Source organism: Lissotriton vulgaris, chromosome 6 (assembly GCF_964263255.1).
Source record: "Lissotriton vulgaris chromosome 6, aLisVul1.2, whole genome shotgun sequence".
In the NCBI taxonomy this organism is placed as follows: Eukaryota; Metazoa; Chordata; class Amphibia; order Caudata; family Salamandridae; genus Lissotriton; species Lissotriton vulgaris.
This window is the reverse complement of record NC_141694.1, coordinates 397,715,244-397,734,214: the sequence shown is the minus strand read 5'-3', so window position 1 is coordinate 397,734,214 and position 18,971 is coordinate 397,715,244. Positions and strand designations below refer to the sequence as shown.

Sequence of the window (18,971 nt, the reverse complement as noted above, 5' to 3'; positions counted from 1 at the left end):
AAAATAAATGAGCACATGCATATGAAGCTTATCACTGTGACATCACAATCCGAAGTGTGTAAGTGCTAAGAATATCAGTTCAAGAGAAAGAATGAAGACTTAATACAGTTGTCAATTTCAAAACTGAAGGCTAGTAACTCGAGCAGTGACTGGGACAGTATTTTGCATTTTTCACAGAGAAAGTTGTTCATGCCCTTGCAATGCCTTTGTTTATTGCCATATCGACTTCACTTCCAGCATCAGTTTAATTGGGGATATTAGTTGTCAACCTCTTATTGGTCTGACTAGATGATCTATACAAATGGGTATTTTTAAAATTTTAAATGTGTGTAAAACGAGGTAAAAGACACATAATTAATAGACGGAATGCAGAACAAATCAAAACATTCACCCACAGTCAAGACATCTGGGTTAAATCCATCATTCTTTTGCTCACCATGCCACCCCAGTTTAGACCTGGCCATATGTGGAGAAGTGTGGCTCACTGGTTAGAGGAGGCAGACCTGGAAGCAGAGGTCAGCCCGGGACCAGGGTTCAATTCCCGGCTCGGCGGGTTCCTGAGTCCTAAAATGTCCATGGACTTGACAATTCTCGCTCCGGTGCCTACTCGATTCACGGGTTCACACTCTGCGACTCTGGGCAATAGCTTGCTTAATCTCCACAACAGCCCTTCGCAGCGGGATGCCTGGCTTTCACCATGCGGATACCCTGCCGTGGTTATCTCACAGGGGAATACCAGGACGGGTTCCCTAAGCAAGCGCTTAGAAACCGCTCAGTGATTTGTGCTATATAAATTCCTGTACATTTACATATGCCAATCAGTCTTGACCCTTTGCCTCATGGGAACAGTCCAGCCCGTACTGCCAAGCCAGTTGCTCCCTGGAACGGAAACAAGCATCCTAGGACCGGACCGGATTCGGGGTTTAACCCTTCTTCAGCCACAATAGCTTGACCCCAGCCGTCATGCACTACGGTGCTTGTGTGCTGATGACGGCTGGGGTTCCTCACGGCCCGCCCCTGTTCGTGTTAGTTACAGCACACCAGGGGAATCGCGGCCGCATGGAAGGGGTTAACAGGGTAATTAACCATAACAACTTGTGGGGCCTACTGCAAATGGCAGCATGCTCAAACTGATGAAAGAGTTGAACCATTAATTAGGATGGGTCAGCGACTTAACAGTGGCAAACAGTGTGTAGGTGTGGGTCAGCCCTAGATTACAGCATCTGGTCTGCGTATGGCTCAGCAGTTATAATATTGAGGGAATGAGCACTCCCCCGAACAGCTGTGTACTAATGGTTAATGTTACCGAAGTCCCTTGATCTTGTGCAGACTCTGTAGTTATGGATGGCAGTTAGAGTAAGAGTTTCAAGTTGGATCGGGTACAACTTGTCACTGGTTCTTGGCAGTATTTATTATATTATGCAATCTCTGGAGCCACCAATGTTGGAGTTTGAGAGTCTAATCGGGATCCATCTGTCTTTGTGAAGTCATCATCAGATGTGAAGATGTGCTGACCTTTCTGTCCCTCTGATGCGCTGGCACTGTCCCCCGGAGACGATGCCACCTGGAGTGCCCGGAGCCGGTCCTCAATCATTTCTTACAGTGCAGGGTGCCAGGTTGCCGGCGGTAGCTGGGAGGGGACACAAAAAGCCTGATTTTACCTTTGATGTCCTTTTGCCAGGAGGCAGCAGGAGCTCCCCTGGGATCTACTGGTGTCTTGGTGTGGTGCCTGTCAGTCCATTCCGATGCGTCTTTTGGGTTTGTGAAGAAGAAGAAGAGAAATTTACCCTCCATAAGGATTTTGAGGTGGGCTGGAGACAACAAGTATTGGATGCCCAGATCTTGTAGCCCCTTCTTTTTGCCCAAGAATGAAGCTCGTAGGAGCTGAACCACCTGAGTGTAGTCTGGAAAGAACATGATTGTCCAGTTCACAAGTTTCAGAGATGATGATGTGGTTCTTGAAGTGGAGGTGCTTGGTGAACATTGGACGTGATGGCGGTTAGCTCTTGCCAGTGAGAAGAACAGCGTTAAGTTAAATGCAGAGATGAATGACTTGAACCAGTTCTCCAGGAAGGTCAGTGGGTTATTGCCTTTTATTCCCACCCGCAGGCCTAGGATGCGAAAGTTTCTCCTGTGGTATAGCCCCTTTGTATTCTCTACCCTCCCCTTCAAGGACCCTCACTCAGTCCTGGACGAGCTTGTTAGTTGCTGATGGTCTGCAGTTGCAGCATGGACAGTGTCCTTTCTCCCTCCTTTATTCTCTCTCTGAGCTTATTGAGATCCTCTTGGAGAAAGCCTGAGTGTGTGGGTTTGCTGTATACTTTATCATTTTACTACATTAGTTTGTATATTCTTAGTCATTTTTTATACTTGATGTGGTGTTGAACATGACTACATGCATTTTACTTTATTGAAACCCTTGTTGCTGGTGCAAAGTTAACAGGGATACTCAGAGAAGACTGTTTACCTCACAGGTGTGTGAGAGCTGAGTAATTTTAGGCGTGTATGACAGCTGTGCTTAAATGGATGATTGATGATAGCCTCCAATGTACTCCAGGAAGACAGACATCTTGCCTTTTGCCACACCCCACCCCAACTGGGAGAAAGGTTTTTGCCACAGGATGCCCCCTCCCCTCCCCGGCAATGGTAGCGTGCAATCTGGGGGTGAATTTGATAAAACTGTATCTTTTTCGGTTCAGGTGGCAGGGGTACTAGGTACCTGCTTTGAACCTTTGAAAATGCTAAAAGAAAATCCTGTATTTGCTTCCTCTCAAGCAGGAAAATACAGTGATTGAGGCTTTGATTACTACTAGTTGGGACTATGCCAACTCACTTTGGTAGGGCTGACTGCCTACCTCCTGAGGAGATTGCAGCTAGTGAAGAATGCAGCCGCTCGTCTCTTGCTGCGTCTCCCCATGAGAGCTCACATTCTGCCAGCTTTAAACATATACACAGGCTACCTGTGAAATAAAATGTCATGTTCAAAGGCCTAGTTCTTTTTTATAGAGCTTTATATCATAAAGGCCCTCAGTACCTGTCCAACTTGTTCACTCCATATCAACCTGTTAGGTCACTTTGGTCCTCCAATTCCTTGCAGGTAGTCATTTCTCGATTTAGAAGCAAAAAAGGCGTCAGCAGCGCCTAGTCATATTTGGCTGCCAAGTGTTGGAGGGCTTTTCCATTACAACTCCGAGCCTCAAGTGACATTTTACTTTTTGAAATACTTCTCAAGACATGGTACTTTGGGTCTGCCTTTTTAATTCTTTTTTTTCAATTGAACTAGATGTTACCGTTTGTGCTGGGATATGTTCGGAGAAGCTGTTGTGCTGTATAAATCCTGACATAATAATAAGAATAATAACATTTGCCTGAGAAATTATGTGAAGAAAAATATTACAATGAGAAATTTTGTTCCCTTATAAAAGAGATATTCTTTCATACAGTAAGTATTAAAATAGGGATTACTTACCTTTTTCCAGAGCCATTCGAAGTTTCTACCTAAATATGCCTGAAATTTGTATATATTTGCCCGAATAGATGCCTTTTTAGAACTTGAAAAAAAAAATTCAATGTTATGGAATTCCCTAACTACTTTAGTCTTGCCTTTTGTTGGATGAATGAGACATCATTTTTCAAATATATCCATTAACAAGCATAAATGAATAGGTTTGCGATATGTTCCAGGCGATGGTTTAGCATTGTACTTAGACAATACTCTCCAGCTAAAGAAGTGAATTCTAAGTCTGGGGTACTATATTAAAAAAACGAGTTTTTGGCAAGCACAAAATTAAAGGCGAGAAAATAAGTGTTTGCAAATAAACACAACTATTTTAAAGGGTAGACTATTGTGCATTATTTCAATAGTTTATCAAAATGCCCACATTCATCATACATGGTTATAAACTCATTTATAGCTGACTAGGATAAAAAAGTACTAAGCCACCAGTGCATCAGGTTGATCCATTAGCGAACCTTTACTCTGACAGAAAATGCCAGTATTTCACCTAGGCAAAGTGACATAAGTGAATCCAGTGGTTTAGATGGCAGCAAATCTCTTTTTCTGAAACTGTATAATCAATATTTACTGTCCTAAATAGTGGACAGTGATTAAAGAAACAAAGAGAATGAGCTTTTAATTCTGCTTTCCATTCTCGAGTTAAGTCCTTTTAAAAGTAGACTATCAATTACCATTTGCAATTGCAATTCCAGATTGTCCAGGTCAAATTGATGATCTTTAAGACCATATTTTGCATGGGACTATCAGATATTTTCTTGATGTGCCTATTGAGAAGAGAATTGGTCTGAAAATGACTCATACTTCTCAGATTATCTTTATTAGATTGTGGTCTTGGGTAAGAAGCCAACTGGTGATTGTTTAAGAGATCTAGTCCTTTTTGAGGCGCACATAATCCACCAAAAGGTTCAGTATACTTTACAGAGGAAAATTCATGACATATACCTACATCTCAATAGAGCCTTAGTCATATACTATGTACATATAGAGGTAATGAATGCTAGCTGACAGTCATATATGATATCCGGTATGTTATATTATTGGATTTACAACTAAATATGGTATACTAAAAGCAGAAAGCCTGTATGAACATTCTTGCAGGTGGCAGATAAAAATGGTAACATGCTAGGTTAAGTTTTGTACCACAGCACACTATGGTAGTGAATCAGCCAGGTTTCCCCATATGTACTTCTTCTACCTATTTTTTCCAATACATCATTTCACATGGCAAGATGTTCCTTATGTCCACTAGCATGTTAGAGATATTCCAGACCAACAACCTTATGTTTTCTACCAGGGGATGTAGCAGGAAGATAGATTCAGGGGTACAAGGTGGAGGTAGATGGATTTTAGCAATGTTTAGGACTGTACAAAACCTTAGGATGTGAAATCTGCCATTGATCCTACATTCAGTCCAACATATTATTGCTGCCACCTCTGACAGCTATCTTACAAGTTTATAAAGTTTGGGCATACAGTACTTGATAGAATATGGTGGGTAGGCCACGTCACATGAGGCATTGTGGTTTAGGGAACATTACTCACTAGAGCCTGCAAAGGAAGGAGTTTAACAAAAGAAGCCATGCCATACCGTTGACCAAAGACCATTTGGCTCAGTTAGATTTCAGCTGATGGGTATTCCACCTGATGTTGTGGCAAATTGACTGCCTAAATCAATAGGGCAGAGGAAAATTGACCGTATTTCACACTTTTCACCACTGTGATCGGCATATGGTTGGGTTTGTGGGCAAACCTCCAGCAAAAATGTGCCAGCGCCCATGCTGAATAGACTAACTTTGTGTCACAAGTGTGGGTGGTGTAAATAGGACCGACTTATAGACATACTTAGCTGACAACACATTTTATGTTCAAAGAACAATGGTGTGATGATCAGCATTAGGAGGGCAAGATTTGCCATATTTCCATTACAATTCTTAATGGACATAAGTCTGCCAGGCATAGTGGATGGTCAGCCATTCCAGAACAAGTGATTTAACATCTATTTCCAATGCAGCTTCCTCCATAATTTCACTGGCCATATGGCTGAGCTGGTGGAAATTCTACTAGTGACACCTCAGACATTCAGCCAACACTAATTATGCAGGACACACCACAAGGGACATGGGTAGAAAGTATGACTGTTTCTTGGTGTACTGTGTTTTTCATCCTTTAAATCAGACCCATTAGTTTTTGAATTTTTTGAAAAGGTGAATGGCAGTTGTATAGCGATCTATCAGTGCTAAATAGGGACACTGTATTTTAAGAAATTGATATAATGAAAACATAATTGGGATTCATTGCTGCAGTGACTACCCCTTATGGACATCCATGCACTAAAGAGCAAGTCTTGGTAACTTGACATTCGAACAACTATGAAGCTCCATCTACAATAGTAAATGTATGCAAAGTTTCCAATGGTGTTTATCTGCTTGATGAAAAAGGCCATTGCAAACATTTGCATTTTGTATTACAACAAAAGAATCTAATGCATTAAACATACTTAGTTTCATATAGGGAATGAAGATTTAGTGTCTATTTTCTGCCCTTTACCTCCTTCAAGTTCAGGCATACAAAATGGTGTTGCTAGTGTCAATTAAAGGGTATGCACTATCCCTGTGCTTTCACTACAAAAGAAAAGGTGGTTTGGTCAGATAAATATGGCGTATCTGCACATTTTCAGCTTACCAGTTTGGGAGCAGTTTTGATCCATCCATTACTTTGATTTGTCCAGAGTTAGTGATCTTATGAATAGTAAATCCAATAAGCTAGTGAAGAAATGCAATGAAAGTAAAGTCACCATATACAAAGAATCATATGTGATCAGGCAGCTACAGAACTGGTGATTAGCAGATTTTGCATTGTAGATATGATTGATGCTTAGAGTTTGTTTCCCAGCTAGGTTATAGTGTGACAGTTAGGTAGTGTCTCAAAACTTCCACTGGTCCTTGTGGCACTTAGACATTGTGTAATATGGTGCATAAATACACATGTAGAGGTGGATGCCACCATTTAGCACTGTTTTCCAGGGTGCCTTTCCTGATCTGGCCTGTCAGTCACCTTGTCGCTGCTTGACAGGCCCACTAACCACCATTAAATCTTGCAACCAGCATGCAATCTGATATGCAGTTTTCCTGAGTAGAGTTGCGGTAGGGCATGTCATGTGATATTCTTTTTCCACAAGAACTGAAAGTAGTTCAGCCTACTGTCCAAACCAATCAAACGTTACCTGTTTGTGAGGTAGCTAAATAGGCATCCAGTTGTAACTGGGTGAAGGCTTTACAAAGAAGCATACATTGTGAATTTTTAACCAATTTTAAAACAACTCCGGTCTTGAGATAAGGTGCAAAATATCAGTGTTAACAATAGTTGTTACCAAGGGTGTCTACTGGTCAAAGTGAAATATGTTCCAGGTATTTTTATCTAACAGGTTAGTACATCTATTTGACCACTATATCAGAAGCCCTAATGATTAAGAATGTGCAGCTGGGAGGCCGAGGGAGTTAGCAATATTACAATTCAACTTTTGTGAAGCTCATTCGCCCACACAAGAAGTACTAGGCATCAGAGGTTGATGCTAAGTAGTTTTTTTTACCAGTTAATAAGCAGTTCAGTATATATACATGTCAATAGAATATTAAATAGATACCGGATCTCAGGTGGCAAACTGAAATATCGTAATAGGTTCAGTTTCAGTAGTATAAGATATGAAATAATCAAAGCAATACAGAAACAGAAAATGAGAAATAGGTGTTCCTTAAAGCAACTCCAATCCTCACTCCTAAACATAAATAAGTTCTAAAGTCATCTAATCAAGCTTTTAAGTCTAAAGTAAAAATTGGATTATAGAGTGGGGTCTCAAGGAAACTTGAAAATTCCGGGAAGGTGCCAGCATAGTAAAGACACAGGTAGAACATTTCTGAGTTGGAAAAAGTGTTTAGCATGAAGCTTCACACTTGCAAGAATAAAGAACGCAGAGAGGCCTGTCCCCCTCCAAGCCTAAGGGAATTTGCTCTATTCTAACAGAGTGAACACTTATTAAAACCAATAAAACTTCCACAACAATCGTATCTCCTTCCATCCCACCAGAAACCAATCATTTAACTTCTTGCCGTATGCATTCATAACATCACTTGAGTTTCCCATTCCACAGAATTTGGACTGTTCATGCAACCTTGAGTACTCCCTGTTCCTGATACACAATGAATAGGAGAATTCATCTGCTCATTATGTCTTCATGCTTCTTGCCAAGATTTCTCTTCTCAAGCCTTACCATCAATAAACTAAAACATACAACAATTCTCCTTTTCTCTTGCTAATGAAATCATGAGAATGCACCTGCAAAAGAAAGAACAAGCTAACCAAGCAAAATACATTTCAAAATTAAGGACTTTAGTCAGACAAATTTTGACTAATATTTGGACCTGAATTTCAAATGCATGGTTAAAGTTGTGCACATGTAACTCAAGAACAAATGCAAATGTGAGTAAAAGCATACATGCTTACACTTTCAAATATGATGTTCAGAATACATGTAAATGTGAATGAAGTATAAATGCAAACAGGACTACAGTATGCATCTTCATGTTTAATGTGAACATTAGTGCACATGTTTATAACGCTTCAATTTCTCATTAGTTACATTTCATTAATGCATTTAAATGTTCACACATGTTAATATTATTTATGGCATTCAGTAAATATAATGTCAGAATAAATGCAAAATTGCACAATTATAAGCTTTAAAGGATGGCTCTAAATTGCACTACTTCAAGATTCGTAATTGGTACTCTGTGTCAAAATTAAATATTTAACTAAATACATAATTGCATTTTAATTGATGTAACTGCAGGGTGTTGTTTCTTTGCAGGATTTTAAATAACAGGTGCACAACATCTCTTCTGTGTTTCTGGTTTTCATTTACAAGTGAACATTACTCTATGAAAAGTTACTTTCAAAGACACATAACCAAAGATCACCTTGGTATTAACACACAGGAAAAAACAAACCATTCACTTCTTATGGTTTGCAACATATCAGTATTATATTTACATGTTACTTATAATGAATTATTTCTTTTCTTTTAGGTTATCAAGCTTGCATTTGAAGTGTTTGAGTTGGAGCGTGGTTACGACACACTTACCATTGGTGATGGAGGAAAAGTTGGGGATACAAGATCCGTTTTATATGTGTAAGTACATGAACAAAACCCCCAAAAAATGCAGTATACAGAATAATGGTAATTATGAGTCGAATGACTTTCAGTTTTGATGTTGAGTTAAAAAAAAAAGTACATCATGCATTTAAAAATGAGGCAAACTAAACGAATTGTCATCAAAACAGTGGTGTTTTTTCGAGTAAGGGTAGAAAAATGATGATAGTTAATTGAAAAAAGTATTGTATGTAAGCCTATTGCCCCCTCATTAAACAGAGCCTCCTACAAACCTCTAAGAGCCTACTGTGGGCATTGGCAGGCTATGACCTATGCTTCCTTAATAGTGGACTACTCACAATAATTAGAGATCCCCTCATCTAGTAGGAATCCTAATAATGAAATTGTATTCTATAAGATGAAGTTTGCTCATCCTTTACTGTTGAATGTCAAGCATGTCGGCATGGGATCTCATGTTAACAAAAAAATGAATTTGTGAGGAACCTACGAAAATGTGATCCTCTGCTGTCACAACCAGCAAGGAAGATGGTAGTTATTAATCCTTTCATTTTCTGGTAAAATATTAATAACAGTTACATTTTTTTTCTGGCAAATGTTTATCTATTTCTGCATTATTATTATTTTAGAATGCCGTTGTCTCGACCGTATATTGTTTATCAAATTTAGTTGCTTTATAAGAATGTTACAATACCTGCATCAAACATGTATGCTGCATTGTTTAAGAATTGAGCCATGCAATTCTACCCAACAGTGAGTCTTGAGTAGTGTAGAATGATTACTTAAGTAAGCTATAGCAAGGTATAACATATGGGATACAGTTTTAGGTGCTCAGTCAGGCGAGAGTCTCCCTCAGCTAGTGAACCATCGATGGACTGAGGGGTCTGCAGGAATATGTTGGTACATAAGAAGAAATACTTGAGCGTGATAAAAATTATGGCAAGCATCTCTGAGAGGAAGATTGATTACGCAATTTTATAGTTACTAGCTTCTTGTTGCCCTTTAATTATGAGTAATATCATAAAAAGACGAAAACTGTTATGCTGAGCCCCGCTTTGCCTGATGATAATGCAACATATGGTTTGCTTTCAAAAACCACACACGTTCAGATTTGTTTTAGACAAGCAAATCATAATTTTATTATCAACATTTAATTCGTAAATAAAGTATCATTCAACATTATAATTAGTATTTGTAGCCTTCACTTTGACTATTCATGAACTTAGTATCACTTCAACTTTCAATAGCAATGGCTAAGGGGATTTATATGTGCATAGTAGGCACATACTTTTTAGCGTATAAATAATTTGCATACCATTGTAATGGGTGTAACAAGGGGCCTCAAATCCAGCCCTAAGGGGGCAGCAAGAAATGAAACGGGGTAGTTTAGTGTTCGAGGTGTGGCCAGTGACAGGATATACATGTCAACATTTTTCACACACTGGCATAATCAATACTACCTTTCGGGAGCTTGGTCTTGGAGAATTTTTTTTTATTGTGCATGAAAATAAACTCAAAAGTAGTTTCCAACAGTGCAGATTTGCACATTTTTTTAAAGCCTAAGCGTAGACACTCTTTGGTTTCTGAAACTGATGGGTCCCATCCACATATTTATATTCCGCTTACAGCAACTAGAGTCCATTCGAACTTAGTTTTCGCTTCATATAGTTTTCCAACTAACAACAACACAACTATGATGAGAAAATTGACCACGTCTTTGGGAATATAATTTCATGACGACTCATGAAGCACACCAGAAGAAGCATCACAAAGTTAAAGCCAGTATAATACTAAAAGCACGTAGAGTAAAGATGCATGTGGATACTGTACACATGAAGCCTGCGTTAATGCCTAGATTTCATAGTAGTAAACATTACTCCATGAGTACTTTTTTCTCGTTACTGCCTTTATACTCCTTGCCAGGGGTAGCTGTCTTTCATTCAACCATTGTGCCACACTCAGGCCAGTGCTGCTAGAAAATAGTGGGTGTGCTCGAACCCATAGTTGAAGTTTCTCAATTACTATTCAGTGTTCCTGTAAGAATGTAACCAGCAAATCAATCATTGAGACATTAGGCTGGGACTTATAGATGCCACGAATCGAGAATAAAGCTCCCCAATGTTACTTGGCACAAAAAGCAATGGGTAAAAAATCAGAGTTTGCTTGGAATGCTGACCCTTGTGGTGGCATCAAGCTAGGCTGATGACATTCGATCTACTCTTAAAATCTCTGAGATAGGATCCACCCTATAGTATGGAGTGGGATAAGGAAGAAGAAATTTGTTTGGTACTTGAGTAATTTGTAAAGTACGCATTAGTATTTATGGCTATTAGCAAATTCAAGTCTAACTCGACCTGAAAAAACACGGGTTTTGGACTCAGCCCACACCGTTTCTCACAGTTTCCACCCCTTTTACTGAGAAATAACCAGAATGACACATGACCAGCCGATGGAACAGGCACTTTGCTTCAGGAGGCATGCTCAGTTCTTGATATCAGTCCCATTTACTTGCCACAGCTTCACCCCTCTTTTTAGCACTCACATTTTACTGATTCAAATTAAGAATTTTACTTTTACTTGCTGTTCAACTCGTGCTTTCTGTTTTTGCTTGCTTTATTATAGACGCATGCACAGTTACGCTGACACAGAGAACGTTGAGCCAGTTCCATATTTATTTTTGCTATTCATACATATTTTGAGCAGCTTACGTCCTTTTGTAGGTTGCATCTATGTGTAAACAGAAAAAACTACCTGTATTGCTCCTTACCTCCTCTCTGATTCGTCAGGCGAAATGCTGCACTGACCACACACATCATTTAAGCAACATTTAATAAGCGATATTTGCGGTCTGGTCTTTAAATTGCTTGAGTTATGGACTTGCATATTGTATCAGCGGTAAAAAGGCTCTGACACTGTCAGCATTTCAGAAAAGGCTTCTTTTATTGTATAGTTCTCTTAAAAATGTAAGCTATTTTCATATTCTTACTTCACATTTGTGTATATTTTTACCTTATTGTTTAGACCAATGCATTTGAAAAGTGATCAAAATACGTTTTCCAGAACTACCTACATTTAACACAACAGGCAACGTGAAATTTTTAAAAAAAATAGTATTGTCTTTTGCAGAAATAATATGTGTTATTTCATTATTTGTTTGCAAACTCAGGCTTACTGGCTCCAGCGTACCAGATCTTATTGTGAGCATGAGCAACCAGATGTGGCTCCATTTGCAGTCAGATGATAGTATTGGCTCTCCCGGATTTAAAGCGATTTACCAAGGTATGATTTGCAATATCAAAGTGTAATTAAACTGGTGCTTTTCGTGACAGTGCATCATTTTACACCTGAACAGGTAGATTTAACATTCCTTAAAGATAAGCTAGAAACAAATGCTGTGAAATGTAAAGTTGTACTCTTGGCGTTCATTTTGCTCTACGGCAGAAGTGTTTTCCTTCCCAATTAAAATCAGGGCAGACGAGTGCTGCTTTTATTACGAAAGAGCCTGCGTTCCCATTAGCTGGCAGATATTATTGCCCTGTAACAGATTATTTGTTTGCTAGCAATTGCAAATTTCTCTACCACTATGATATTCTATTTAAAGACAGTATAAAAAGGGAGAAAAGAAGCACATTTTTTTAGTGTAAGTGTTGGATAGTGTAGGGGTTAAAATTACTATTCTAACTCCAGGGGGCGTAACAGTAGGGAAAGTGTTGGATGGTGAAGGGGTTGAAATTAAATTAAATACATACCCATACTTACGTTGTAATAGCATGCGTTGTAATGGATCCTGCGTTGTAATAGTTTTGTTGTAATGGTAGTGCGTTGTGAAAGTTGCGTTGTTAAGGATGTTTCCCGGGCAGGACTGGCCGTAGCAGGCAAAAGGTCTTTCCCAGGTGAGCCGGAGGGATGGAGGCCGGTTTTGATACTGAGGGTTGCAATATAGGCCCCCTGCAGTAAAAGCAAAGCGGGAGCGGTGCCTCTCAATAGCACCCCCCTGCGGTGAGTCGAGTAGCAATCAGCCAGTAGCTTCCAGTCGGCCGTGATTACAACCCGTAGAAGATGTGTTGATGTACACTAGTAAACAATATATTACCCAGGGGAAGATTAACTATTTAATCCTTTAAAGTGCAGCTTGCATCGAGGCAAACCAGTCCACTGCATTATTGTCCAACTATTTGTAGACATTTAAACTCTGTTGATTGGAACAAATCTCACTACCCCTAGAAATATTTCTTGACAACTGATAGGTCCCGAACGCATGGACCTGAGCAAATGGATATATTTCCGGATAAGATTAAAGAAAGAGTTGAGATCAAAGTTAGTACTACAGGGGATATAAATGTTTTGGAGGCAGTTAATGTATATTTAAATGTATCTTCATATGCAACAAGGTTTACAGTAGGGAATAACCCGAGCAGGCTTGTCAGTAAATGGGACTTGAAACCTATAACAAATATTGGAATGTTGGGAGCTCCATTGAAAACAATGGAGTGGTCCGGGCTTATATTGGCTGGTATAAGCCTGGAGCTCCAACATTCCAATGTTTCTTTGTTCACAGCTCTGGCTGTGAACAAAGGCTTCAGGGAGCCTGAGGGGATTCCAATCCCCCCCCGCTCCCAAAAGGCTTTGTTTTTTTGTTAGAACATTCCGTCCACTACTGACAGAATGTTCTAATAGCCTTATAGCCCTTCGTAGATGGGCTATACCGCTATTAAAGTCCCTCTCCCTTGTTAAAGGCCCTCGCCTTCGGCTCGGGGCCTTTAACGCTGGAGAGTCTTTTAATAGCCGGTATAGCCCTCTATGGCGGGCTATAAGGCTACAAGAACTCCTCAACTGAGTATGGTAATATGCTTGCACATTCAGGAGCTGATGTCTGGGATATTATCTTAGCAAAAAAGAGATTTTGAACAGACAAACAATATTATGAAAAATATTTGAGGGATTTTATTAATTTGGTAGACTCCTACCCTGGAAAACAAGAATAGATCTCAAATGAGCATGTCATCAAAAATGGAAATACTGGAGAGTGACTCTGAGAAGATCACAGTCGTATTTCTAACTCATAAGAATTGTACATAGAGAAGTTGGTTCCTGGAAATGATAAAATATTAAAATTACTAAATAAAGCAAAATTGGACCTTCCAGGTGAAAGAAGCATATATTAGGCAGTGTAGCTGTGTTGGAAAGTGGATTATTGGTAGGGGCAAATGTAGGTCTGCCACTGACAATAAGGCCACTGACACAGTATAGGGCTCAGAATAGGTCTTAGAAAATTATTCCCATGCTAAACCCTTGGCAACATGGCTGTGAGCAGACACACTTAACTTCAAAGACAGGTATGTAAAGCATTTAAAAACACCAATTCAGTAAATAATTAAGACACAACACATATTAAAATTCCAACACCAATTTATAAAAGTAGGAAATCTTTGCATCTTTAAAATGGCACCAAAATGACAAAAATGGATTTTCATAGATTTAGCATTATAAAGCACTTACAAACTTATAGCACCATAGTGGGATATCTGCTTGTGATAGACCGGCTCAAAGTCAAAGTTTCAGGCTGACCGTGATGTAGCCCTGAGCAGCTACCACCCACAGTAGGTCCATGTCACAGTTTTTACCTTTGGACTTAAAAACTTTTCTGGACCTTTTTTCCATGGGGTCCCTTAATGTTCTTCACCAGGCCAGATTCGGTGAAGGTTCACCGGCCTCGGATTTCTTCTTCTCCCGGACAAACTCTTGAAGTCGGACCTACTGAGCTTTCAGCTGCACGAACCTGGATGGCTTGGCCGGTTCGCGGTTGAAGGTAGACAGCTTTGTTGACCAGGTTGAGTCGGTACCCTTATGGAGCTTTTTTCCAAAATTGCGCCAACGTTATCCAAACCCTTGGAACTTCTTCCTGAAGTTCCCCAAGGGTTCCCAAAGTGTCTCAAACTCACTCCAAAGGTCTGAAAGCTCCAAGATGGTCCTTGAAATTTGAGGACTTCAGTTCGCACAATCCATTGGACAAAACCCTTACAAATCCACTGGTAGTTCTTGAGGATCCTTCGTGGTGATGTTCCAGGTGAGCTCTGTAACCTGTAGCTTGCAGAGAGTCCACTCTTTAGTTCTTTTACAGCAAGGTAATCCGCAGCCCTGTAGTTTCAGCTGGTAGAGTCTTCAGAGGGCAGGCCTTAGAATTTGCACTCCAACTTCTCAGCATGGCAACTTCTTGCTTTCTTAAGTTTCAAGCCGCAGATCTGAAAGACTCTGCCCCTCAAATACTTATTCTAAGTTCTCTGGGTCAAGCAAAAGGTCACTCCTGACCAATGGGAGTAGGTCAACTCCCCATGGATATGACCACGTCCTGTAGATTGTGGCATTATTTTGTCCCAGAGTGCAACAAATCCTCCAAATTCATAATGGCTGATTTTCCAGCAGGGAGGTAAGAGCTGACTAAACACCCCCTAGGTTGGCTACTTTCCCTAGCCTCTCCCCCTGCATCTGTGCACTCCTTCCATAAGCCTAGGTCTGTCTTTGGGTCAGAAGAGTGAAGTTGTAACTGACACTGAGCCTGTCCCCTTGCGTTTGAAGACCATGGTTTACGACTCCTCTCCCTTCTCTGGCATTCCTGTGTAGCAGCACACTGCCCTCCCAGCAAAGCTGGAAACTTCAGGGGCTCTTTATCACCTCTTCAAAGCAACATGGCTAATCCACTTAACTCTGACCAATCAGAACAGACCACTGGAAGGCTGAATCTGGGCCTACAAACAAGAAAGTCTTATAACTACTTGTCTATACATTTTATGAGAAAGTCAACAATTTCATATTGTTGGATGTATCGCTACCATTCTGGTAAGTCTTTGAATGGAAGTTCTATCATTCTCCTATCAGGAGTTATTAGTTAACAAACTCTTGCCATGTTAACCTATGTGGCATGGTATTTGCAATGGAAACATTGACTTGGGTCATTTTCCAGCAATAGGGCTTATAAAAACATATTTTATAAGTACTCCGCCTATATCTACAGGACCCCTTTACCATGGAACAACTAGGGAAGATGTTGGGGGTTCTGAATCTGTAGAAGTATTGCAGATCCTCCCTCCACAGTGCTCCTAGCATCAAAGTAAAATTTGAGCAACACTTTATCACAATGTGGAGAGTGAAATGTGAATTTTCACTTAACCCAGGGCATAAAAAAACTCATTGTATAAGGGTCCACCTTATAAATATCTGACCCACCACCCCTGGAACACCTTAGGGAGACACTGAGGGTTCCTATTATGCCAAAACATTGTAGGTTATCCACTTTAAAGTGCCCCAAACACCAAAGTCAAGTTTGGGCTTTTTATAAAAAGCAGTCCTGCCACCCAGGGCTATCTTTAAACTGACCTCAGGCTTCAGCAGTGCTCACATGGAAGTGCAGAAAAATTGGCTGGCCTCTAAACTGACATTCCCTGCTGTGCACTAGGGACTTCTAGGTAGTTTTAACCCCCCTGCCCTATTATTTAATGGGCTCTGATAGGGTAGGTCATGCAAATCACAAGGGTACCCCATGCCATAGTTTACCCTCGTGTATGTAGGTGTTTTCACTGTATTCTAAATGTGTCTCTTTTAGCATAGCACTGTCCCTGGGCCTTGTTAGGCAGGGCCCAGGGTCAATCAGAGTCAGTTACCACCAGTGCCATTCAGCAAAAAGTTGAGGGGTGCCCAGTGCACAGAAGGACTTTGCAACAAGATTTTATTGCAATTTTCCCTTTGGGCCAGTCATTCGGACTTTCCACAGTATCCTCATGGGATGGATATGGGTGGAGCTTCCATTAGGCCTGCCTCTCGTTCCTCTTTCAAAATGGCTGAAGGCACTTTATATTAGCTTCCTCATATTGCTTTGAGAACAGCCCCATAGTGTTCCAATTCAAGGCCCCAGCAGATCTGCTTCGCACACAGTGCAACTCACCTCACCCTCAACGGACTCCTCAGGCTGCGAGGTAAGGTCTTCAGCACACAAACTCCCCACTCCATTCAGTGCTCTGCACTAGAGCCATCTGACATTCAGAGGAGGAAGCCCAATGCTTTGGCTCTCAGAGGAGTAAGCGCAACTCTTCATGATTCTCCTCACAGAGTCATTGTAGCATTCACTGTGGCCCACTATAGTGAATCAAGGGTCTACCAGTCTCCACTTCACAAGATAAATGGCTAAATGATGCTTATTCTGGAGCTTACCTAGCCCAACCGATATGTACATCTCTGGAACTGTGGATGCAAAGACCAAAACTTGGCTTTCTGTTTGAGACCTGTGTGGAGACCGGATTGCTTGCCTGATCTGACTTGCAACCAGGAGGTAGAAATGGACTCAAAGGCAACCCTCCTCTTTGGCTACAGGAACTCAACAAGCTGAAAAACGTTTTTTTCCTGAAGTATCCTGATGACCAGTAGAAGCTGGACTTGGACCAAACCTTGCAGATGGCTTCCGATAAAATATGTCCTGCTCCCTAAGTGCTGTTCTTGAGGTCCTGAGGACTAAGAAGTGTCCAAGAAAAGCTGCTTCAGAACCTCTAAAATGTTGTGACTTGGAAAATGTTGGCACTTCCAAGACCCCCATGAGTATCAATGGATCTCATTGCAACAATGGTCAATTTTCAGGAGAACTTTGTCAGATACAGCTCCAGTCGTTTCCCACTGGAGGATTTTGAGCTACATAAATAGAGTCTACAGGCCTGATTTAAAGTTTTCTTGGAGGGCTAATTCATCACAAATGTGACACATTTTGTCCTCCCTATGACAAGGGATTTATATCCTTTAGCATCTGTAATAGCCTTATCCAGGCCCTAGGTCTAAAGTTAGAAATCTTGATCAGACAAAAGTGCAAAAAGTATGGCCCCAACATGAGGTGCCCATGAAACGTACATTTTGCCTGCTCTGAGCTTTCCCTGCCAAACTCAATGGCTTCAGTGGTACTGTGCCCAATAGGTATTTCGCTTTGAGGGGTCTTCGGTGGATGCAACCAGCAACCTTGCCATGTCAAAGGATTATAACTTGTATTTCAGGGACTATGTTAGAAGGTAAAATCATTGTATGGGAAAAGCATCCTTGGTGTATCCGGCTCGCGATCCATCGTGGTTAGCCTGAAATCAGGCTTCACTCTTGACTAACCGTGAAAAGTGATGCTGGGGCATGGCCTACAGCCTAAGATGCCGGTTGCATAAACCACGAGTTCCGGGCCGGGCATTTTTAGTCCGATAACAAATCCTGTCCCCGTGGCAGCAGTGGGGCAAGAGCAACAGTGATCTGAGTCAGAACACGGTGAGACCGAACTGGTGGAGTTTGGCGGACCTGAGGGATGCCGTTTTCTACCGTGTGGCGGCGAGACAGGCCGACTGCACTCAGGGCCTGCAGGCTGGGTGTGGCCTCCAGCCGCACCGGAGCATCCTGCCGTGGAGCTGCCTGTGATGCATCCTCGAGAGGCTGACCTGACTACATGGGTCCCAGGCTTGGACCTAGACTCTTCGTCCAGCGGGAGCACCCGGAGAGCTGTGACACAGCGCAGTCAGTGGTGAGGTGCATGACTCCTTCCTTCTCTCCCCCGGTGGTGGGGGGGCAGTTTGCTGACAGTGAGTGTTGGGGGCTGTGACTGCACCATGGATATGGAGGTCGGCGCTGCTGGCCCTTCGGAGTGAGCGGACTGTTCTTCCCTGCCCACCCACTGGCTTTCCTCAGCCGGAGGGGTGGAGGAGCTACCCGTTGCCGCTACAGGCCCTTTGGAGACTACTTATTGCCGCCACCCTGCCTGGTTTGACGGAGTTTGCCACTGGACAGGCTGAACCCTGGGGTGCAGGATATTGAGTTCCAAATGCACAGGCTCACTGGATTGCCTGACTTGGTTAGGAGTAGCTCACTAGGCCTCCTGCGCACTAACTGGTGTGGCAGCAGTGGCAAGCTATGGGGGTGAGAGACATTGGACCGGAGCAGTGAGTACAACGCAGCACTGGTGGACGCGCAGAAATTTCCCCTCCCCTTCCCCCGAAGGAACAAGCCGCATCTCGACCTAGCGCCCGCAGCATGATAGACTGGGGAGGTGACACAGGGCCTGGAACTATGCGGAAACTTGGTATTGCCTCTGTGGGAGAAGGGCCTGCTGAAGCCCAAGCTTCCCAAGAGATGGACAACCAGCAGGGGGCTGTGACCTGGGCACAGGATCACATGAAGAACTGCATTGCTTGAGACACTGATGCAGCCTTGTGTGGTTGTGATCCCTGGGCTCCCCCCTCTGCTGCTGGTAGTGGCTGCGCACAGTGAACACCTCCCCAA

General features: G+C 41.8%; 1 protein-coding gene across 1 annotated transcript in view; it reads left to right on the top strand.

Annotated features, from left to right (window-relative positions):
• The window catches only part of CSMD1 (CUB and Sushi multiple domains 1), a 3,932,590-nt gene that overhangs the window by 1,902,928 nt on the left and 2,010,691 nt on the right, over positions 1-18,971 (top strand). Inside the window, exons 11-12 of the mRNA XM_086925641.1 lie at positions 8,599-8,702; positions 11,848-11,960. Of these exons, the coding sequence (XP_086781767.1) occupies positions 8,599-8,702; positions 11,848-11,960 (217 nt within the window). The remainder of the gene's footprint in view (positions 1-8,598; positions 8,703-11,847; positions 11,961-18,971) is intronic.